Source organism: Salminus brasiliensis, chromosome 17 (genome assembly GCF_030463535.1).
Source record: "Salminus brasiliensis chromosome 17, fSalBra1.hap2, whole genome shotgun sequence".
Classification (NCBI taxonomy): domain Eukaryota; kingdom Metazoa; phylum Chordata; class Actinopteri; order Characiformes; family Bryconidae; genus Salminus; species Salminus brasiliensis.
Window position 1 is genome coordinate 4955039 of NC_132894.1, and position 22077 is coordinate 4977115.

The 22077-nt window shown below is 39.3% G+C and overlaps 1 protein-coding gene across 1 annotated transcript; it reads right to left on the reverse strand.

The window, feature by feature from the left end:
- Positions 1 to 5692: 5692 nt before the first annotated feature.
- On the reverse strand, positions 5693 to 21493 carry enc3 (ectodermal-neural cortex 3). Its single transcript, XM_072660296.1, has 3 exons — positions 21271 to 21493; positions 17113 to 18917; positions 5693 to 6485 (listed from the first exon to the last, which is right to left on the reverse strand). The coding sequence occupies exon 2, from the start codon at positions 18902 to 18904 to the stop codon at positions 17135 to 17137; it is 1770 nt and encodes a 589-aa protein (XP_072516397.1). The 5' UTR covers positions 18905 to 18917; positions 21271 to 21493; the 3' UTR covers positions 5693 to 6485; positions 17113 to 17134.
- Positions 21494 to 22077: the final 584 nt, after the last annotated feature.

Genomic DNA, 22077 nt, shown 5'->3' on the forward strand with positions numbered 1-22077 from the left:
ATGACTCAGGACGATGTTTATTTGTCAGTGAAAATGAAACGTCCTGGTGATTCTTGTTATTATAAAAGGAGCATTTAGTGCATATGTAGAAATTAGAAAAAATAATTAATAACAAACTGACATCAGGGTTTTTCAGTGGCTATAACTATTTATGTGGCCTTTGTGCATTTTATATGTATATTATGGGTGTAAATATAGAGCACACCTGACCCACACTACAGTACATTTACTTTTTGCAGTTTTATAGTTTAGTTAATGTGTTTTTTAATCTGTTAGAGCCGATTTCTGACCCCACTACTGACCTACTGAACACCTGGGATCACCTCAGCAGCCTCTGTCTTGAATGCAACTCAGGCCTGTACGTACAGGAGCCTTGTGGCCTTAAGGTTTCTTCCCAAAAAACAAAGCAACCAGCATATCTGAATATAATATGTCATAAAAGACTCTTCATTCCTTCATCGTCTCCATGCATACTCACTTATTTACCACTGAAGGAAACTGCAGCCTGCTCTTTGCGCTTTAGCCCAAACATGCTTTACACCTCTCTACAGCTGTGTCAGTTTTCCTCCGAGCGCCTCTCCACCTGCCCGAAAACCGCACTCCACACCCTCCGCCTTCCAGCACTGAATGTGCCAACCACAAACATCAGGCAGCTATGAGGAAGGAATCTGGCCTGCGGGCGAAGATTTACCCACCCTGCCCGCCTCTGCAGCCGCTGCCATCTGTGTGGGGAAGATATCAGGCCAGTGTGTCTCAACCCTGGTCCTGCAGTAACTAGCGCCGCTCGCTTCCAGACGTTTCCATCGATTCTCTCAAATTCATCACAAGGGTCGATTCTACACAGAGCAGTGTTCCCAATTTCACATGAAAATCACACACTTTCCACCATTAATCTGCTACATTGCTCGGTTTAGCTAAACATATAGGCCTACCACTGTACACATATACTGTCTTAGGAATGGTATGCTGGTCCAGCTAAAGCAGCACAAGACCAGCATGAAGACCAGCATGAAGTCCAGCATGAAGTCCAGCATGAAGTCCAGCATGAAGTCCAGCATGAAGACCAGCACAATACCAGCCAGAAGACCAGCATGAAGTCCAGCATGAAGTCCAGCATGAAGTCCAGCATGAAGACCAGCACAATACCAGCCAGAAGACCAGCATGGAGACCAGCATGGAGACCAGCACAAGACCAGCCAGAAGACCAGCATGGAGACCAGCATGGAGACCAGCACAAGACCAGCCAGAAGACCAGCATGGAGACCAGCATGGAGACCAGCACAAGACCAGCCAGAATAAGCCTAGCCTGTGCTAGCCTGAATCAAACCTGTTAGCTAAGGTTAGCCTGTGCTAACCTGAATCAAACCTGTTAGCTAAGGTTAGCCTGTGCTAGCCTGTGTTGCTAAGGTTAGAATGTGTTGCCCTGAATTAATTGTGTTAGCTAAGCTTAGCCTGTGCTAGCCTGAATTAAAACCTGTTAGCTAAGGTTATCCTGTGCTAGCCTGACTTAAACCTGTTAGCTAAGGTTAGCCTGTGCTAACCTGAATCAAATCTGTTAGCTAAGATCAGCCTGTGCTAGCCTGAATCAAACCTGTTAGCTAAGGTTAGCCTGTGCTAGCCTGTGTTGCTAAGGTTAGAATGTGTTGCCCTGAATTAATTGTGTTAGCTAAGCTTAGCCTGTGCTAGCCTGAATTAAAACCTGTTAGCTAAGGTTATCCTGTGCTAGCCTGACTTAAACCTGTTAGCTAAGGTTAGCATGTGCTAGCCTGAATTAAACCTGTTAGCTAAGGTTAGCCTGTGCTAGCCTGAATCAAACCTGTTAGCTAAGATCAGCCTGTGTTTGTTTGAAGGAACTCTTAGCCTGTTTTAGGCCGAATTGAAACCTGTGTTATTAAGGTTAGCCTGTGTTGTCCTGAATTTATCGTGTTAGTTTAGGTTATCCTGGACTGAGGACAGAGGTTTCAGGGGTCCTGCTACAGGGGTTTTACAGCTGTGTGATGCTCATTGGTCCAGTTTTTATTTTAGGTCAAGGTTTGATTTGTGGAATCTTATAAAGTCTGACATGCAATAAAGTAATGATGGCTGTTATCACTCACTTTGCAGCGAGCATTATTGGTTCCACTGACACTGAGGATCTGAGGCCGCAGGGATTTGACACCACACTACTGGGTGTGGCAGACATCTGCAGTAAGCTGCCAGCTCTGTGTGTCTCACATATTTGCAATACTTTAACCCATTAATCTCCCCTTATGTGAAATTCCCTTTGGTCCGCTTAGTCTATTCTCTGAGCACTGAGCCGAACACATGGATAAAAAGTTTTTTTAGTTAAAAAGATTTTAAATTACTTGATCATTTACATTTGAAAATAAAATGCTTATAATTAAATGTTTAAAATACATTTTTAAAAAATTATTTAAATTTTATATATTTTTTTTAATTTAAATTTTTTTTTAATTGTAACTTTTTTAATGTATAATATAGTAGCCTTTATTAGCATTGTTACAATTTTGACTCTCCACTTCATATAACACATTTACATACTATATATATATATATATATATATATATATATATATATATATATATATATATATATATATATATATATAACCAAATGACCATCATCAAGTTATAGTGTCTAAAATGCCAGATTCAGGCTCAGGACTCAGATTAAGACTAGATTAAAGCCTAACACTGAACAAACATCATTTACATATATCAGTCTTAAAGGGGCAGTTACAAAAAAAAAAAAATAATAATAATAATAAAAAAAAAGAGATGGAGGAAAATGGAAAAAAAGGAAAATGGTCAGCTAAAAAGATGAGGACTGATTTTGAACACAAATGTCATGACTGGATCTTTCAAAACAAATGTATTATTATCATAATGTCAAAATATTATAATAGTAAAATATAAACATAATAGTGAGTTAATTGTTTTTTCTTTTATCTGTAGTTATTTTTCTCCAATTTTAGCCAATTACTCAAACCCACTCATTAGTACATCACATTACATTTAATGCATTTAGCAGACACTCTTATCCAGAGTGACTTACAAAAGTGCTTTGCTATTTACTTAAGATAAGTTTAGACTCTAGTCAGTGAGGTGACCACTGTACTATTCGCCCAAGTATTTGCGGAATATGTGACGCTCCCAACACTGGAAGGGTAAGGACTGACACATGTGCAACCAGCCACCGCCCAAACTGCTGCCAATGCAACAAATGCACTCTGAGGAAAGCGTCAGGTACCCAGCATAGAGAGAGAGAGAGAGAGAGAGGGAGAGAGAGAGAGAGAGAGAGAGAGAGAGGGAGAGAGAGAGAGAGGGAGAGAGAGAGGGAGAGAGAGAGAGAGACAACTGTGCTCTCTCTTGCTCCGGCTGCTGATGGCAGGCAGCATGAACCCAATGCATCACTTTCCCTGTTCCCTCGTCATACAACATGTAATTAAACAGGTTAATTACAACACCATCGTGATGGTAAGGAAGCACTTCACATGATCTTTCTTTTCAAAAACATTTATTTACCCAAAAATCTAACAACACGGTTTAGATGGAAAGTTGGAATCAGTAACAATTCAGTGTGTGTGAGAGCAACAGAACCGGAAAGATCTACAGTAAGGCCGTACAATTAGTTTAATGTGACTCAAACAGCTCAGTGATTTACAAATTAGGGCATTTTTCCCAATATGTCTTATATCTGAGCATTAAGCTGACTCACAGATGGTGGAGTGGTGGTCAGGTGGTCACTGGCTGTGTGTACTGTGTGTATTTTGGCGTGGTGCACTGCTAAACCATAAGAATAAAAAAAAACAACATTGGAAATTAGAAAAACTACATCAAAATATACAAACTCTCTTTAGAAAACGTACAACATGGACAAAGTAGGAAGATGCTCAGATCCAGTTTATCTGCAAATATTCAGAACAACTCATCAGAAACAGTCAGAATCTGTTAAATAGCGCTCTAATAAAATGAATATACATCAGATGGTCTGAGCCCAGACGAGCCGCCTGTCTTACAGTCCAAAATAAACACAGACAGTGGTCAGGGCTGTTGAGAGGCTTATCAGACTGTAGAACATGGAAATATATACAACAGTCATTTTTACTTATCAGTCATTAGAAAAATGTAAATTAAGAAATGTCACATCATAAAGTCCTGCTGAGTTAAGAGGTAAAAACAAAACCCTGGCTGTGATTGAAATGGATTTACGCTTTAGACAGAGGAGGAGGAAGTACAGGGGAAGTCCCATACTTAAGTAAAAGTACTTAAAAAGTACAAAAAATACTTTGGTAAAAGTTGAAGTATGGTTTACATTTTTACTTAAGTATAAATAAAAGACATGCTGCAAAATTGACTTATGGCTAAAAAGGGAAAGGACTTTTTGACTGAATCGTAAAGTGGACCAATTGTCAATTTGAGCATGATCTCCCACAATGCACTGGTCATTTCTAGTGAACTCGGTAGCTCACTACATGAGCTGAAAGTGGACCAGAATGCATTGTAAGTCACTTTGTTTCTAAGCAACAACGACAACGTTTGCTAATAAAAGCAAGAGACCGGTATGAGCCACTGGATGCCGTACATTTCAGACATTTTCCCCTGTAGTTCTGTAACAGTAGGTTTAGGCTGCTCAGCAACACAGCAGTCAATGATGATTCCATGAACAGCAAAACATTTTTATTAACTTTAATTCAGAATTAATTTTGTGTGTGAGGTGTGTCCGAATTTATTTACTGCTGATTAGTAAACTAAATATCCTGTCCATCCCTGTATAACACAGCACTGTTGAGGGAGTAGGGATCCACTTCAGTCACAGCCACTGAATATGAGGGAAATATGGAGGGTGTTATTGTCTGTGAAACTGGCTTGTATGCAGTCCTGTGTTCTAACTGCAGTAGTAGAAATCAGATACAGTGCTCATACTGGACTCTCTGGGCCCAGGCTTTCGTATCTCTCTTCCATGCTGACTTCAGAAAGAGCCGCTCAGGGTGTGACGCTACAGCAGAGTTAATAAATCACCGATTTCCTCAAATGGAGCTGATGGACTATAATCTTTTAAACACCAGTCTCAGACTTTGCTTCCTCTTTCTGACAGCTGGGTGGTTCCAGACTAAAGCCAGCCTTCATAAACCCAGCCTTCCGCACTCCGCCGGAATAAGAGCTGGCATTAAAGTGATACTTCAGCGTTTTCCATCCTCATCTCGGCCTGCTGTATCCATGTCACAGTATCGATTACCACAGACAGTGGGTTGAGCGTGTTTCTGTGAGCTTAGAAAAGAACAGAAAGGTGTGGACACTAATAGAAGTCAATGGGCAGTTGCTGAACTGTGTGAATAGATGTTTGAAACATGGGTTTATAAGAATTTGTTAACAGTACAAGAACGAGGATGAACCGGACTGAGAGAAAAGTCGAATCGAAGATGCTCTCATGACGTTTGACAGGAACAACCTGGTGCTTTTCCTAAGGCTGGTAACCACAATGATCAGGCAGAAACTGTGAAAAGTCCAGTAAAAAATTATAAATTATTCTTCCCCATCTCACCAAAAAAACTAAATTACGAAGATTTAAAACTTATTTTGGATACAATATTTTAATAAATGAATAAATGCTGTAATAAATCTTAAGATTATTTATTAATATAAATTCTAGTATTTTTTTCTAGTATTTTTTATAATTGTGGTATATTTGTATTTGTCAATGCGTAATTCAAATACTTTGTACTCCTTATATTTTCATTTAGACATAAAAAATTAAAAGTTGAATTTCAATGTATTTAATTGGTTGTTTTATTTATTAATTATCCTACCAAATGTGAATTATGAAATTCATGTTAAAGAAACTTTGTTAGACCCAACCCCACAGATTAATCAAAGCCACACAAACTACCCAAAATAATGATTAATGATAAAAATGCGTATATATATATTATTTTCAATTCTTTATATGTTTTCAGCTTCTTACCTTCTCTTTGAGTTAGATTGTGGTACAGTACCCATACTTTCACTATAGTACCGTTTCTGCTCTTTTCCCACCCCTGCTTAATTAACAGACACTTGACTGACGAATTCATGAGTCCTCTAAGAAATTCAGCAACTGCCCAGTCACTTCTACTCCAACAGTGTTTTCTGTTCGACAGACTTTCTCCTCCTTTGAAGGAGGACAGTGAAATGACTGACGTAGCAGACAGACATCAGGTTGAAAACCACTGATGCTCCTTTCAAAAGGTCCACTACATTATTTCTGCATTGGTCGGTGAAAGAGTCTCAGATCCTCCGCAGATCAAAGGAGGAGCAGCAGGAGGAGGGGCAGTCTTTGGTTGCCATGGCGAGCTCTCTCTGTCTGACCTTCCGCTTTCTTTTCTTCATGTTGATCCAGCCTGTGTGAGCTGGCCAGTTGCGGACCCCCTCCTTCTCCCCTGCATTCCACACACTCCGCATTCCACACACACAGACACACACACACACACACACACACCGGTCATCTAGAGAGAAGAGAGAGAGAGAAAACAGTCAGATGAAATGTAAGAAAAGGATTCTGGATGAAACCACTGTAAAGACAAACTGTATATTTTTGCTACCAAAAAACTTGTAGCTCTAACTTTACAGTAAAAATAAAAATAATTACGCAAAGATTTTTGAAAATACAGTTAAACAGTGAAACAGTGATGATATTTTATGCTGTTTAGAACAACCTGCTTACTTTTAGGTAGGGTTTAAAGAGCAAAAGTGTGTGTGTGTGTGTTAGATAACCACTGAACTCTGAAAAAGTTCACTGCTGAAATCCATCACATTTCTATGAAAAGGTCCACATGACTCACCACCTCGCCCCCAGCGGGGAAAATATTTACGGTATTTAAGGTCTGATCTGAGGTCAGCTAAACTCAGAGCATTTTCCACTGACTGTGGCATTCATTTACCTGTGACACATACACACACACACACACACACACACACACACACACACACAGAAACTGTTGTAAAACTGCCTCCCTTTTAATCGTAATAAGATCAAATAAAATGTTCACTGTAAAATAAAGCAGCACATTCATTCAAAACTCAAGATCAAAAGTTACACCAGATGTCTAAATGTTTGTGGACACCCCTTGTAATAAATGCATTCAGCTACTTTCATTTGCACCCATTGTATAGTCCCCGTAGAGAAGTACTGCCAGTAGAATGGGACTCTCTGGCACAGATAAGCATGAACCTATCGGCACCATGCTGCCTAATGCCAGGCGTGGGCTAGAGGGGTATAAAGTCCCCCAGCACTGAGCTGTGGAGCAGTGGAAGAACTGTGTTCTCTGGTGCTCCATCCAATACTTTCGGGATGAGCTGGGGATTCCAACCTCATAAATACTTTTGTCGCTGTATGCAATCAAATCCTCACAGCAATGCTTCATAATCTAGTAGAAAGCCTTTTTCCCTGGACAGTGGAGACAGATACTCCAACAAAAGCAGGAGAAAATATTTTTTAATATCCTTCATTTCAGAAGAAACAATAAATGAGCAAGCGTCCCAATACTTTTGTCCATATATTAGTAAATTGCTCAAAATGTGCTAACGTCTGCTATCCAGCTATTTTTGCTTTTAGAAATTCTACTAGCCCACGCCTGGCATTGGGCAGCATGGTGCCAACAGGTTCAAGTCCATCTGCTCCAGAGAGTCCTATTCTATTGTATTCTATTGTTTGCATTTGCACATCTGTGTCAGCAATGGATGCAACCTAAAGTTGCTGAATCCATTCATGAGAAGCAGTGTCCACAAACATTTGGACATAAAGTGTATAATGTACACTGTGTCCAAAAGTATGTAGACACCTGCTCCTTCAGAGTTTATTATATTATATTAATAGGGAATCTGCCCCCTCCTCTCTCCCTTGTAGCAGTAACAGTCTCTACTTATTTGGGGGGTAGGCTTTACACTAGATGCTAGAACATTGTTGTGAGAAAAAATTCAATTGCATTCAGCCCCTACTGATGCTGAATGACTATACAAGCTTACACAAGCTGTGCATGCTCATCTGACACCTGTGTCAGTAATAAATACACCTGAAGCAGCTGAATTCGCTCATTACAAGGGCTGTCTGGATACTTTTGGACATGCAGTGAGTGTGATCTGCTGGCTGAAATGAAACAAGCGTTTTTGCAGGTGTTGTTCTTCTCATTATGCAATAAACTATTAGAGGAGTGCAGACAGACTCGGTGGGGTTGCGTCTTGCTGAGTCAGCAGCAGACAGCTGTAACTACAGTGTGTGTGAGTGGCACCAGCGGGAAGCGTTTAAGCGCTTAAATGAGGATTCATTAGCTGAGCTGTCAGACCTGGATAAGCCAGAGGCTATAATAAACCTGCAGAAGCTTCTAGAAGCGGCTCCCCCTGCTAATACAGCGGTGTGTTATTATCTGCCTGCGTGTAAACAGAGATGAGCCTGATCTCACAAAGGCCACAGAAATCTTTCTTTTATATCTTTCTTTAATCGCTGACACACACCTGATTTACCAGTGAACAGGTGAATCACTTGCAACACGAGACACCAAAGAACTACAGGAAAAGTTTCCGCTCCAATCCACTACACACAAACACACATAGCTAGCCCTAGTAGAGAAGTACTGCCAATAGAATAGGACTCCCTGGAGCAGATAAATAAACATGAGCCTATTGGCATCATGCTGCCTAATGCCACAGGTGGGCTAGAGGGGTATAAAGCCCTGCAGCAGCACTGCGCTGTGGCGCAGTGGAACTGTGCAATGATGGATAGTGGTGCTCCATCCAGTACTTTTGTGATGAGTTGGGGAGTTGGGGAGTTGGGGATGAGGTGGGGTGGTAATCATCCAACACCCTGATCTCACAAACGCTTTAATCACTGAATGCAAACAAATCCTCACAGCAATGCTGCTCCAAAATCTAGTAGAAAGCCTTCCTCCCTGGACAGTAGAGACATTTACTCCAGCAAAAGCAGGATACACTGTTTTTTTTTTTTTTTTGTGTAATACCCTTGATATCAGAAGAAACACGGGATGAGCAGGTGTCCCAATACTTTTGTCCATATAATGTATATGTAATACATGCCCCATATGTATTAAATATGTGTGTATGTGTGTGTGTGTGTGTGTGTAATATAGTATTTGCATCCTATTGTGTAATATTATTATTAACCATTTGTGCAATGGTATGCAATCATCACAATGCTATCGTCACAAGTATAAATACGCCACATCGTTACTGTTATTTAGGGATGAACTGATACCACTTTCCGATGCTGGTACCAGATTTTCACGTATCTGCCGATACAGAGTACCGATACAAACTCTGAATTAAACACTTATTAAATATCTTATTATATATTCACAGTGTTTCACTTTTTATAGGTTGTACTTTTTATATCTTATCATTTTATATCTATTTTATATCTTATAAATAAGAAATAAGCTTGAAAGAACAGCACTTATTAGTTAAGTAACATTAGAAAAGTTTCAGAACTATGAAAATAGAAAAACTGCCACAATGCAGAAACACGTGCAGGTAGGGAAGCCTAATCTTTCTAAGCTTCACAAAAATTCACATTCCAAGTGAAAAAAACATCAGAAAGTGTTTCTGCAGCAATTTCACATTCAGGTTCACGTCTCTGTGTAAAAAAAAAAAACTACTAAACTTCAGTACGTTTCCTTTAAACAAGCTGCTAAACTGCCAAAAAAATAACACCAGAGAAAGAAAAAGAGTTAATGTACATTTTAATATAATGTGTGTTTAATGGTAATAACTATGTATGTCTGGCTTTTACTGGTTGTTTAAATGTTTGGTTTCATAAAGTATGTATATAATAATAATAATAATAATAATAATAACAACAATAATAAGCTTTATGGTATCTGTGGTATTATACATGTATGGTATTTATGGTATTGCTGATATCGATACTGTGTGTAAGTGCCAGTATCCGCGCAGATTTGGATACAGTATTGCTTATTTACTGAATTGAACACACTGATCTGGTAGAGTACATCTGTCACTCAGTAACCAGATTTCTATCTGAATATACGATGTGCAGTTTTACTGTTGCTCAGCAACTTGACTATAAACTCGCCAAAGCCCGACACATGAAAGTCTGCAAACAAAAATGCTCTATGGATATAATAACAGTATCTAGAACGTTCAGAAAAACCTCTACATGTAAGTTTATTTTGATGATTTGATCACTTATTTACATTTAAAACATCAACAAGTCATCTGATCTCTATATGTAATAATATAACGCGTCATACAGGTATAAGTGTGGACAGTCTTCACACCACCAGCATTAAAAATAAAAGCTGAAGCCTATCAGTGTTACACCAGTGCAGCGGTTTCACATTAAGGGAGTATAAATATACTGCTGTATGGCATAGCTGTGGGCTTATTTTCAGCATCAGGACGAACTCCACTCACTTCACTGACCGTCTTAAATTAAGAAGCAGTGTGGAATGAAACCCAGGGTATTCTGGGAGCTTGTCCTATACTAGTGTTGTGTACTGGGGACTGGGGAAAGTGTGGTGAAAACCCAAATGAAAATCAAACAGCTTTAAAATGTAATTCTAATATCTAATAATTCTCTGTTTACGCTCAGTAATTAGCTTGGTTTTTAAAAGTGCCAGAGGAAGCTCTACTGCTGCTCTCGCCCTGCAAAACACACACCTGACAAGGCTCCATGTTTACACAGTTCATCTGAAAAGTAAACAAAAGGGCCGGAGATCATTTTATGTATTTTATGAATATATATATATATATATATATATATATATATATATATATATATATATATATATGAGCACAAGTCCTTGTATGAAAATGAAATACACCTGCTAATGTAATTAAAGTTTTTTGGATGTTATAAAAATATTCCACTGAGTGTTTACACTATCACCAGTAATACTATCATTATCAGATTTCAGCAGTTGTTCAAATGCTCATGTACACAGCATACCACAAATTCTAGACTGAATTAAAGCCAATAAATTGGATAAAGGGAGCTGAATTGTAGATCAGCAAACAGATTTTTTATTTTTCACTTGATTTCGTTCAATTTTCTACACACCGCATGAAACAGATCCAGAGAAAGAGGAGTTCCTTAGGAAGCAGAAAACTCCAAATGTAGCTAAAACCACAAAATAATGACTAATGACTGAATTTGAGCAATTTGGAGTAATATAAAAATAATGTGGGCCCACATTTCTGTCATTACAACCATACTTGCCAAAATGCTCTATGTATATAATAATAATAAAGAATTATAACAATAATAAGCTTTATGGTATCTGTGATATTATACATATATGGTATTTATGGTATTGCTGATAACGATACTGTGTGTAAGTGCCAGTATTGACACAGATATGGATAAAGTATTGCTCTTTTACTGAATTGAACACACTGGAACAATAATGACATTAAAAATTAAAAAATATGTAAAATATTTAACATATTAGGCCCACATTTCTGTCATTATAATCATACTTGCCATCAATTTCATAGGCCCTAAAATAGAACCCTGTGGCACTCCAAAATACAGTAAACTAAACAGCTACCAAATAGCAGAATAGTTAGGATTCATACCTGATTAATTAACCTAGGGTTTACAAGGTTAATAAAAAGGACTCAAGTTGCTGAGCAACGGTAAAGCTGAACGTCGTATATTTAGATAGAAATCTGGTTACTGAGTGACAGATGTACTCTTGTAATCAGATTACTGAAGTGCTTGTAAACAGTTGAAACCGTGTCGAACAGATTACTGCCAAAATTAGATTTTCTGCCGTTATCAGATTATGTGCATGTAAACACACTCACTAATAAACTAAGTATCAATATAATACATGTGGTGAAGAGTGTATTTGGGTTTTTGATATGTTTTAAGTATATTTTTATAATATTGATAAAGACTGATCAGTTTGGTCACAGAGATCCACAAAATCCACAATAACAAATCCTCATATCACCCAATCCCTCGCTTTCCTCTGGCAGATCTAAAGGTTTTCGGTCATATCCTCGGGACCCTCAGCCAGACAATGTTTGTTGCGCCTCAGGTGTGTTACAATATTAAACAGAGGACTGACCAAGTCTCTCTCCATGGACCGGACTGAAAAGTGCTGCTGCAGTCGACCTTTGGCCTGATTCAAGGCCTACAAACCAGAGGTTCCGGTTGTGCAGGTCACTGAGACGTACCTATGAGTGAAGCTACTGTGTCAGACAGCCTGAAGGCTTTCATTAGACTCTTACAGCCAGCAAATCGCCTCATCCAGACTACTGCACGCTGCCACAGCCACACACAAGCCAGACTGACTCGTTTTCAGCTCTCATGGCCAAAAACAAACAAAACAAAGTTTGGAGTTTCAGCATCAGTATTTTCACACAGCAGGAGTTCACACTGAAGCTGACAACCTAAAGCTGCCCTCGGTAAGACTTGCCTGAATCATAGAAAACCATATTTCCTCACTTTTTAAAATATAAAATGCTATTTTAAAAATGCTATTACCTTCTCAGAGTATATATATATATATATATATATATATATATATATATATATATATATATATATATATATATATATATATGATTATTGTTTTTTAATTTGTTTTAATTTAGGTATAACTTAGTAAGTCTTTTTGAGATGTAAATTGTCTTCGTTGAGATAGATGTGGCCTGCTGGAAGCAGATTTCCTCTTTCTGCCGTCCTGATGGACTGCTGGCCTCAGGGGAGGTCAGGAGGGTGTGGAGTGGGGACGGCTGTGTCAATAAACTCAATAAACGTCCAGTAACGGTTGTCATGCTGCTCATTTGAGCCACGTTGATCACATCTGCTCCCCAGCCCCACCTCTTCACACACTCACACACACACACACACACACACTCTTTTGTACCTTGCCTCTGGACAATATTACGTATATATAAAATGCACATGCTAATACATGTTTTATATGTATTATAGACATGTTAGTATTTTTATGTAATATGTCTCATACATGAGATCCGATCTTGCACCTGCATTATATACTACCTATAACTACCTATATGTAAACACACACACACAAATATATATATTACACACATACACATATACACACATGTAATATACATTGTAAGTACTTAGTACTTGCTATATATTACATAACATTTAAGTAATATCAATAATATATCAATAATATCTCCTATATGTTAATATTGTAATAATATTGTAATAATATTATATATATATATAATATTGTATATATATATATATATATATATATATATATATATATATATATATATATATATATATATATATATAAATAAATCACCTATATTTATTTATGTGCCTTATATACATGTATATGATTTTATATATTCACACACACACGCTCACACTGGTGACTAATGAGCAGGTATAATTATAACATGTAGTCTGGAGTAATCATATATATCACCTAAATATATATATATATATATATATATATATATATATATATATATATATATATATATATATGGAGCTTTTTTTTCCCTTCCTTTCTTTTTACAATTTTTTCACAAACACACAGACACTCACACTGGTGACTAATGAGCAGGTGTAATTATAACTTGGAGGCTGGAGTATCCATCACTCACTGACAGGCCTGCTACTTCAGTGAATACATGAATTTGCATTAGGTCAGATGTTTCTGCAGAACGCTGGAAGGCAGAAGTAGCTGTTCTAACTGAGCCTAAACACAAAGGAAGCTCGGCCTTTTCACCGCTTTAATGTGTGAATCACACATAATTGTGATTAATTAGGGCAGGTGATGGTGTACCGCCCACTTCTCTGCAGGGAAATCCGCTTCTGACTGGTGTTCAACAACAATAAGAGGGTTTTTCAGGGTGAAGCTCAGCGGTAATAAAATCTCTATTAGCTTTATGCAAATCAGCTTGTGCTGGAGGCCATTGCTGCTGGCAAGATTGAATATGAATGTGCACGTGTGAGTGTGTGTGTGTGTGTGTGTGCCTGGAGGCCCGCCTGCACACAGATGTGGGAATAATGGCTTCCTTTCAGTTGTCTTCCTCGAGTGGCTTTTAAAACACATTAATAAAACATAAGTATTGAGTAAGTGGGCAACGCAGCAGCCCCCTTAACAGCAGCTGAAACCAGCCATGTGACCTTTGCCCCGGTTCAGGTGTGCCATACACATTGTGCCTCCTTGCTGTTAAATAGCTCTTTTTCATTCAAGCCACACCTGCTCTGCTGGACCAGATGCCCGGTTCCTCATCTGTTGTTATCTTCTTTCCTGGACTTAAAGCAGTAGTTTAGCCAGAAATCTGTTTTGAACTATTTTTTCCTCAGTCTAAACAGTCCAGGCAAGTTTGGTGTCCTTTGGTGTCCTTGCTTCTTTATTTTCCTTGGGCTTGCTTATGTGGTTTCTGACACTGTAACTTACTGTTATTTATAAAAATGGACAAAATTACAGACAATATTCAAGATGCTTCCAGGCTGTTTTTAGCTCTTTTCTCCATATTTAAGTCCATGTTTGCAGATAACAGTACGTCAGGCAGTTTCAGAAACCACATAAGCGTCTTCCAACAACTCCACATGGTTTGAGGAGTGTGTGTGGTACGTGTCCAGTGTATCCAGTTTCCATCCAACAGATTTTATCTAATCAGTCCTTCATTAAAGCAAATCAGAGGAGCTGCTTTTTACAGATGAACACTCTTACTGACCAACTTTCTTTATTTGGGTTTAATTTTGTCCATTTTTATAATGTTATATAGAGTTTTACAGGTAGACGCTCTCACAGACCACTGGCTTTATGTTTATATGGGTTTATTCTAATGTTATATAGAGTTTTACAGATAGACACTCTCACTGACCACTGACTTTATATAACATTAGAATAAACCCAAATAAACAAAGTCAGTGGTCAGTGAGAGTGTCTACCTTTAAAACTCTATATAACATTAGAATAAACCCAAATAAACATAGAGTTAATTACAGGTAGACACTCTCTGAATTTGTTTATTTGGGTTTATTCTAATGTTATATAGAGTTAAACACAGGTAGACACTCTCACTGACCACTGAGTATGTTTATTTGGGTTTATTCTAATGTTATATAGAGTTAAACACAGGTAGACACTCTCACTGACCACTGACTATGTTTATTTGGGTTTATTCTAATGTTATATAGAGTTAATTACAGGTAGACACTCTCCCTGACCACTGACATTATGTTTATTTGGGTTTATCCTAATGTTATATAGAGTTTTAAAGGTAGAATCTTTAACTGACCACTGACTACCTTTATTTGGGTATATTCAAATGTGAGTTTTGCATGGTAAACACCTTCACTGCTAAAATAAATAGCTGTAAACAACTTGATTTGTTGATTTTGAGCACTGGGGGGCTTTTGCACAGCACTGTACCTGACTGTTATGTGTACAGATACAGCATTTCTAAATGATCTGAACGGACCTGAACTCGCTTTCTGTATTTCTCTCACCCTGTTTGGAAGCTTCTGAAGCGACTGGTATTTTTAGTTTGGATGTCTTGGCTGCCAAATACAGCAAAATATAGCTTCCTACTGCTCTGCATGCCTTTCCCTCAGGCTCTGGTATTATACGTAAGTATGATGTGCAAAAAATCAACACTAAATTAGCAGGCTTTGAAGAAACTGCACCAAAAAAAATGCAAACATGAGGCTAGTCAGCTGCAGGCTTGTAGATTTGAGGCCCCTCCAGTCCGTCCCCACCCAGACCATCTGTTTACAGCTGAGGAACAAACAGCCGCTCCAACCAGCGCCCAAAACCCTCGCTAACATGTTGAGCGTGTGTTGCAGTAAAGGCCGTTTTATGTCCAAACTAGTGGCTGTTTTTAAACTTACTACGAGTCTAAAGCCTTCATATTAAAGGAATAGTGGAAAACAATCAAACCCACACATATATGAACAATTTCCAACCTGAAAATAGCCACGTTTGTAGCTGATGTTTTAGCTAATTATGTTCTTTTAAGCCAAGTTAACAAAATCTTCCCATGTTTATAGATAATAGTGAGTCATTCACAGTCAGAAACAACACAAGTAAGTCTATTAGAGATTAATGAACACTTTCACACAGTTTGAGGAGAGCGTGTGAAGATTTCCGCCTCTGGGGCTAACTGGCTTCATGCTAATTGGTATAGCTATAGTAACTGTGTACATTTTATTTTTAACAGTTTATTTGGTGCAACATTACTTGTAGTTCTAGCGAAACACAGTTGATTAGCTATGATAATCAGGCTCAGTTTCAGGTTTAGGTTTATGTTTAGAGATTTAGCAGAAAGTTTCACAGAATCTAACAAATTCAAACTAACCTTCAGTTATATAACTATAGGCAAAACAGGCAGTTATTTTCTCTAAAACCTATTAAGAAAATATGTTCATATGAAATGAAGAACCCATATATTTAATTTTTCTGCATTGTATTTCTTTCTTCAAGGTCCATTTTTGTACCAAAAATGACGACAAATATGGTGTAAATAGACAGGGCAAACTTACTGGTGGACATATGCAAGTTATGCATTTTTGTGACCCTATGAAAAAAATAAATAACAGGCTGCAGCTTGGTTTCCATACATGAACTGAGGAGTGAACGGCATTTAAAAAAAAAAAAATAATAATAATAATAATAATAATAATGTTCATCAAACTCTTATTTACAAAAAGTGAGTGAGGTCAATTTGGGTTTCTAAAACATCTAGAAGAACCTAGTGCCCGAACTTGTCCCAAACACAGCGCTGTTTCTACTCTAACCCTGGACAGGACAGCCAGCACTACCCGGAGCTCGGCTCTGTGGTAACTCTGTGAAGGCCTGCGGGCCGAGACTGAGGATCCTGCTCTGTAATTAGGCCGCCTGCATTCCTGCTCAACTCCATTAACTGACTCCTCTCCTTTATTTGACACCCGACAGCACTCATTAGGACCAGGTTTCTTTCATTAACCTCCCAATTTATTCTCTGCTTGTGACATGAAGTGGTATCAACTCCCACGACTGATCTGGGAAAGAGTAAGAAGAAGTGTCTGACTGTGACTTCAGCCATTACTACGCATTACATCACCCTTCCTCAGGTAGCAGAGTTTAACACAGTTCTTCGACTTACCAACCAGCGCATCTCCTCTTCTTCAGGATGACAGATACTTCCATGTGCTGACGAACGCAGTAGGGATAAGGGAGTACGGGACGCTAGTTACACTGTCCCAAGAGTCTGTTGAAGGGTCGTAGCAGTCCAGCGTTTTGCACCTTTGTGCCCCGAAGTATCCCCCAACTACATACAGCCGGTTCCCAGAGGCCACAGCATGGCAGCTGATCCTCTTGGCCGTAACATCGCCAAACTTAGTCCACTGGTAGGTCTCGCTGTTGAAACGATAAGCAGAGCTGGCTGAGAATTCGGTATCGCCTCCAATGACCACAACCTGATTTCCCACCACGGCTGCGGCTGTATAGCGCCAAAGCTGAGGGCAGGTGGCCGGAACTGTCCATCTGTTCTCGCAGGGGTCAAAGCACTGCACCTTGGGGTACTTGTCTCTATTCACGCTAGTCCCACCAAAAGCAAAGAGCTTGTTCTTGGCTCCAACAACAGCAGCGTTGCTCACACCTTCTCGAAGAGGGGCTACCAACGTCCATTTGTTGGACTGTGGGTTATACTGTTCGACCTGTTTGAGCGACACAGACGGAGAGGCCGGAAAAGACCCTGCGAGAGAGGTGTGGCCACCTACCACGTACAAGACATGGTCCAATTCGGCTGAGCCATGGCCAAATCGGGCTACGAACATTGGTGCAGCTTTGGACCACTCGTCATGCAAGGTATCGTAGACCCAGACATCTTTGGAAGCTCCGTTTTCAGATCCTCTTCCTCCTGTAACATAAACCTTGCATCCAATGGCGCAGGCGCTGCACTCTTTACGAGGACTCGGGAGGTCTGTTTTGAGGGTAATCTCCTTTGTCTTGTGGTCAATCATGTAGACTTTATCACACATGAAGGTCTGGCCTCCCAGAAGCAAGAGTGCCTGGCTGATCTTTCTCGGCCTGGCACAGAAACCAGTGACTACGCCATCGTTCTGCAGGATTTTCATCTTGCACCTCACGGCATCTTCCACAATCTCTCGACCGACCTTGTCTCCCATCACCAGCTCTTCAGAAACTACATTCTTGAGAAGGTACGTCTCCGGAAGCAAGGCTAAACGCACACAGCGAAGAAGCACAGGTAAGTCGCCAAGCCTCCTTTCCATGTCTGCTTTCACCCAGTCTATAACAGCTTCGTACACTACGCTCTCGTCCTCCACCTCCAGCTCCTCGCTGAAGATCAAATCTTGGACCTTGTCTTTTGGCAAGCTAAGAAAGTCCTCGGTCCTGTAGAGGGTGGCGAAATTGGCCAGGCACATGCGCCAGGACAGCTCATACAGCCTCTGGCACTGATGGGCGTCTGAAAGTAGCATCATTCCGAGGCAGTTAGAAGGGTGTAGGTTCTTCTCCAGGAATTCGGCCGAGGCATCCCGGATATCGTGGAACTGGAGCATGTCGCCCGCCTCTAGAAGCGACTCTGCATTTTCCTCGTTTATGATGATTCGGGCGGAGTATGCATAGTCCAACAGAAGCTCCAGGACCTCTGGATGCAAAGAGTCATGGAAGTTTACCTCAGCGTCTCTGCTCTCCTTGAGGCCTCCGCTAAACATGGCCTCAAAGTAGCGGCTGCAGGAGGCCAGGACGGCCCGGTGGCACGGAAAGGCCCTGTTGCCAGCCCGCAAAACAACGTCCGTGAACACGCGGCGCTTGCGGAGAAGGTTGAGCTGCGTAAGCAGACTGTCTGCGTGGGATGTTTTGTGGAACAGGTGGATATTCATGGATCCAGAACTTGACCTGGACTTCCTGTTCTCATGGCTGCTTACAGACATCTTGGACCTACAGCTAGATAAAAACATGATAATGAGAATCAAGTTTTAGTGTTTAAGCGTTGACTCAAATAAAGACCCTGTGTATACCTGGTCACGTCATGCTTGAGAATCACTTGAGTATTAGGATTATAACTGGATTAGGCCAAACCACATAAAAATGCAAGTGTAAATGCTTCCGAGATACAAATCCCATCGCTCAGACCACATCAGGAGGAGGTCGGAGACACGTTTGAGCCACGTTGTAGCGGTGTAAACGCATCCATCTCTCCAAGACACGTTCAACAACCAAACCCCCCCTTAAAGTACAACCGAAACACCAGTAATAATTGCTGCACAACAAGCAAATTTGCATATTCTGTACCAAACAGCAATCTGATTTCAATCTAACTAACCGAAGATACATTAAACTACCACGTGTGTACATATACAGTAAAATAATGATAATAATAATAATAATAATAATAATAAAGCAACAAAATCTAAAGTCAAAAGTTTATAGACATCTACTTGTGTAGGTTTTGTCCCCCTACACCCCCAGTATCAGGAATCTCATCGTCTTTGATGGCAATGGTCAAAATGTCAATGGTCAAAAGCCGATCCGCACCAAGAGCCCTTCGAGCTTCAAGTACGACTCGGCTCGACCCGCCATCCAACGCTCCAAGTGCTGGAACGAGCTTCCCCTGGGTGTCCGAACAGCAGAGTCCAACGCTCGCTGTCTTCAAACGCAGACTGAAGACCCTACTGTATACTTGAGTACTTGGGTGAATAGTAGATTATTATGGTCTCCTCCTTGAGTCTAAGATTAGAGGTATCTTTTAATTATTAGTCTATTCAAACTAGCTGAGGTTTTTCTTGGGTAAATAGCAAAGCACTTTAGTAAGTCGCTCTGGAATAGAGTGCCATGTAAATATTTTTTGGGCTTGAGTGGATCGCAACACCCATACACTTGATAAGGTCTCCATATTTTCACCATTCCCCACATTTAGAATAACACTGAAGACATTACTGCAACAAAATACCACATACTAAACTTAATAAAGCCAATGGTTCTACACAGAACCACAGCACTGAAATGCAGCTCGCCTGGTTAACTGGATCTATACATACAAAGAAACCCCTCTTGCTGGTCGTTGCACTATTGTTGTGAGTCAACGAAGTCTTTCTATGTGCTACACAGAACCGCTTTTCTTAGAAAACACCTGCCACTCTTTCAAATAGCTTCTCGCTCAAGCAGCTGGGATGTTTTCCCAGTGCCTTATGCTGATTGAGCCACATATGCTGAGCAACTTTTCACTTCTTCGCTTTTAAAAACTTTGACTTTACTATCTGCATGTGTCTTAGAAAAAAAAACCAAGCCTTTAAGTAAAAGACTATATCTAATAAATGTCTTTATAATGATGAAACCCATTCAATAGTGTCCAAACTTTTGACTTTTCAAAAATTTTAAATAGTAGTAACAGAAATCTAGTATAAGAAATATAATATAATATTAAAACACACAGACTGGAAAGTGTGAGCTCTTCTACAGCCTTATGGATACCAGTGCTGTCTGGGTGTGCACCTGTAACTAATACAGCACCGTCCCCTTCCTGAACTGTCAAGGTTAATGATTTCTGCACTTTATGATTCATACATCCGCTCTAATCATATTATCATGCCAGAGCAAAAGTCTTGCAGCCAGATCCACATCTGGCTAACATTACAGTGCTATACAGGCCTATGGTCTTTTTATAATACTATGTAATGCAGCCTGGACTTTAAAGAGGAGTAGTGTGGGGTAGGGTAACACAACTAGAAAGAGCCAGGGGGGTTAAAAGCTGCACTTTTTTCTATTTTATTACCAATTATTATACCATTTCTGATGCTAGAATTGGTTTTTTTTTTTTTGATTAAACTGGTATATAATTGTATGCATTCTAGCTGGAATTGTGGAAGGGTTAAAACTCTGAATATTTATTATTATTCTGTTAAATAAGATGTAAAAATAAATTAGTAAGTAAATTAATTTATTAAAATGGCTCTAAAATGTAATAGCACAAATATAAGTTGTAAACTATTGGAAATTAGGCTGAATTAAGCTGCTCGTCCGAATTCCCCGTTCCACCTTAAATGGTGCAGCAGTTACATTCTGGCGCCTCAGGCGCCAGAATGTAACTGCTGCACCATTTAAGGTGGAACGGGGAGTTCGGATAAATTGTCAACTAATTCGAATAAAAAGCCAATTTTAACTTCACCAAAAGTGCTTAACAGCTTTAAAAACATATATATTCTACTTTTAACGCAATTTACCACTAACAAAACTTTTATAAAATATAGCTAGCAAAGTACTACAACGTGATTCCAACAACGTAAACACAAAACCTTACCTTGTACAGGTTTGAGTCCACTTTAAACGTCTAATTTCCTTAGATATCGTCTTCTGCAAACGTCCAGAAGTTACATGTCGTGGTTTTTAGCGTTAAAGCCCACTCGGGAGACATTTACTCCGGTGTACCGGCAGCGTGAGGCAGCGTGAGGCAGCGTGAGGCAGCGTGCACGGCGGCGGAGAGCGTGTGAGCGAGCCTTGCTTGGGTTCAGCGTTGAAGCGCCTGCTGTAAGCTCCGCCTCCTGGGCAGCTGTAGGGAGTTTTTTCATGAATATGCAAATATATGCCCTATCACGGTACAGGGAAGGGGCGTGGTCGTTTGGAAGGTCCTGGATTAGGAAACTGCTAAGAAAATACGTCTGTTTGTTTGTTTGTTTGTTTGTTTGTTTGTTTATTGATTGTTTGTTTGTATTAAATATTTGTGCTACAGTTTTTACTGTTTAATTATTATTTGACTGGAACATTTGTGAGATCTAGCACAAAAACATAATATAATAACATAATAATAATATATATATATTTTTTTGCTTATATTTCTATATTTCATATTTTTATATTCTATTCTTTAACTTAAATGTAACTTATTCTATTTTTATTTTCTTCATTTTTATTTTATTTTTCTTTTGCACTTTTGCACTTTACTTCATTAAGTTAAGGTTTAGTTAAGTTTAAATGTAGATTTTTATTGTATAGCTTGATGTGGGCAGACTGTCAAAAAAGCATTTCACTGCAAGTTATACTGTGTATGACTATGTATGTGACAAATAAAATTTGATTTGATTTTTGATTTGATTTTTATAAATATAGC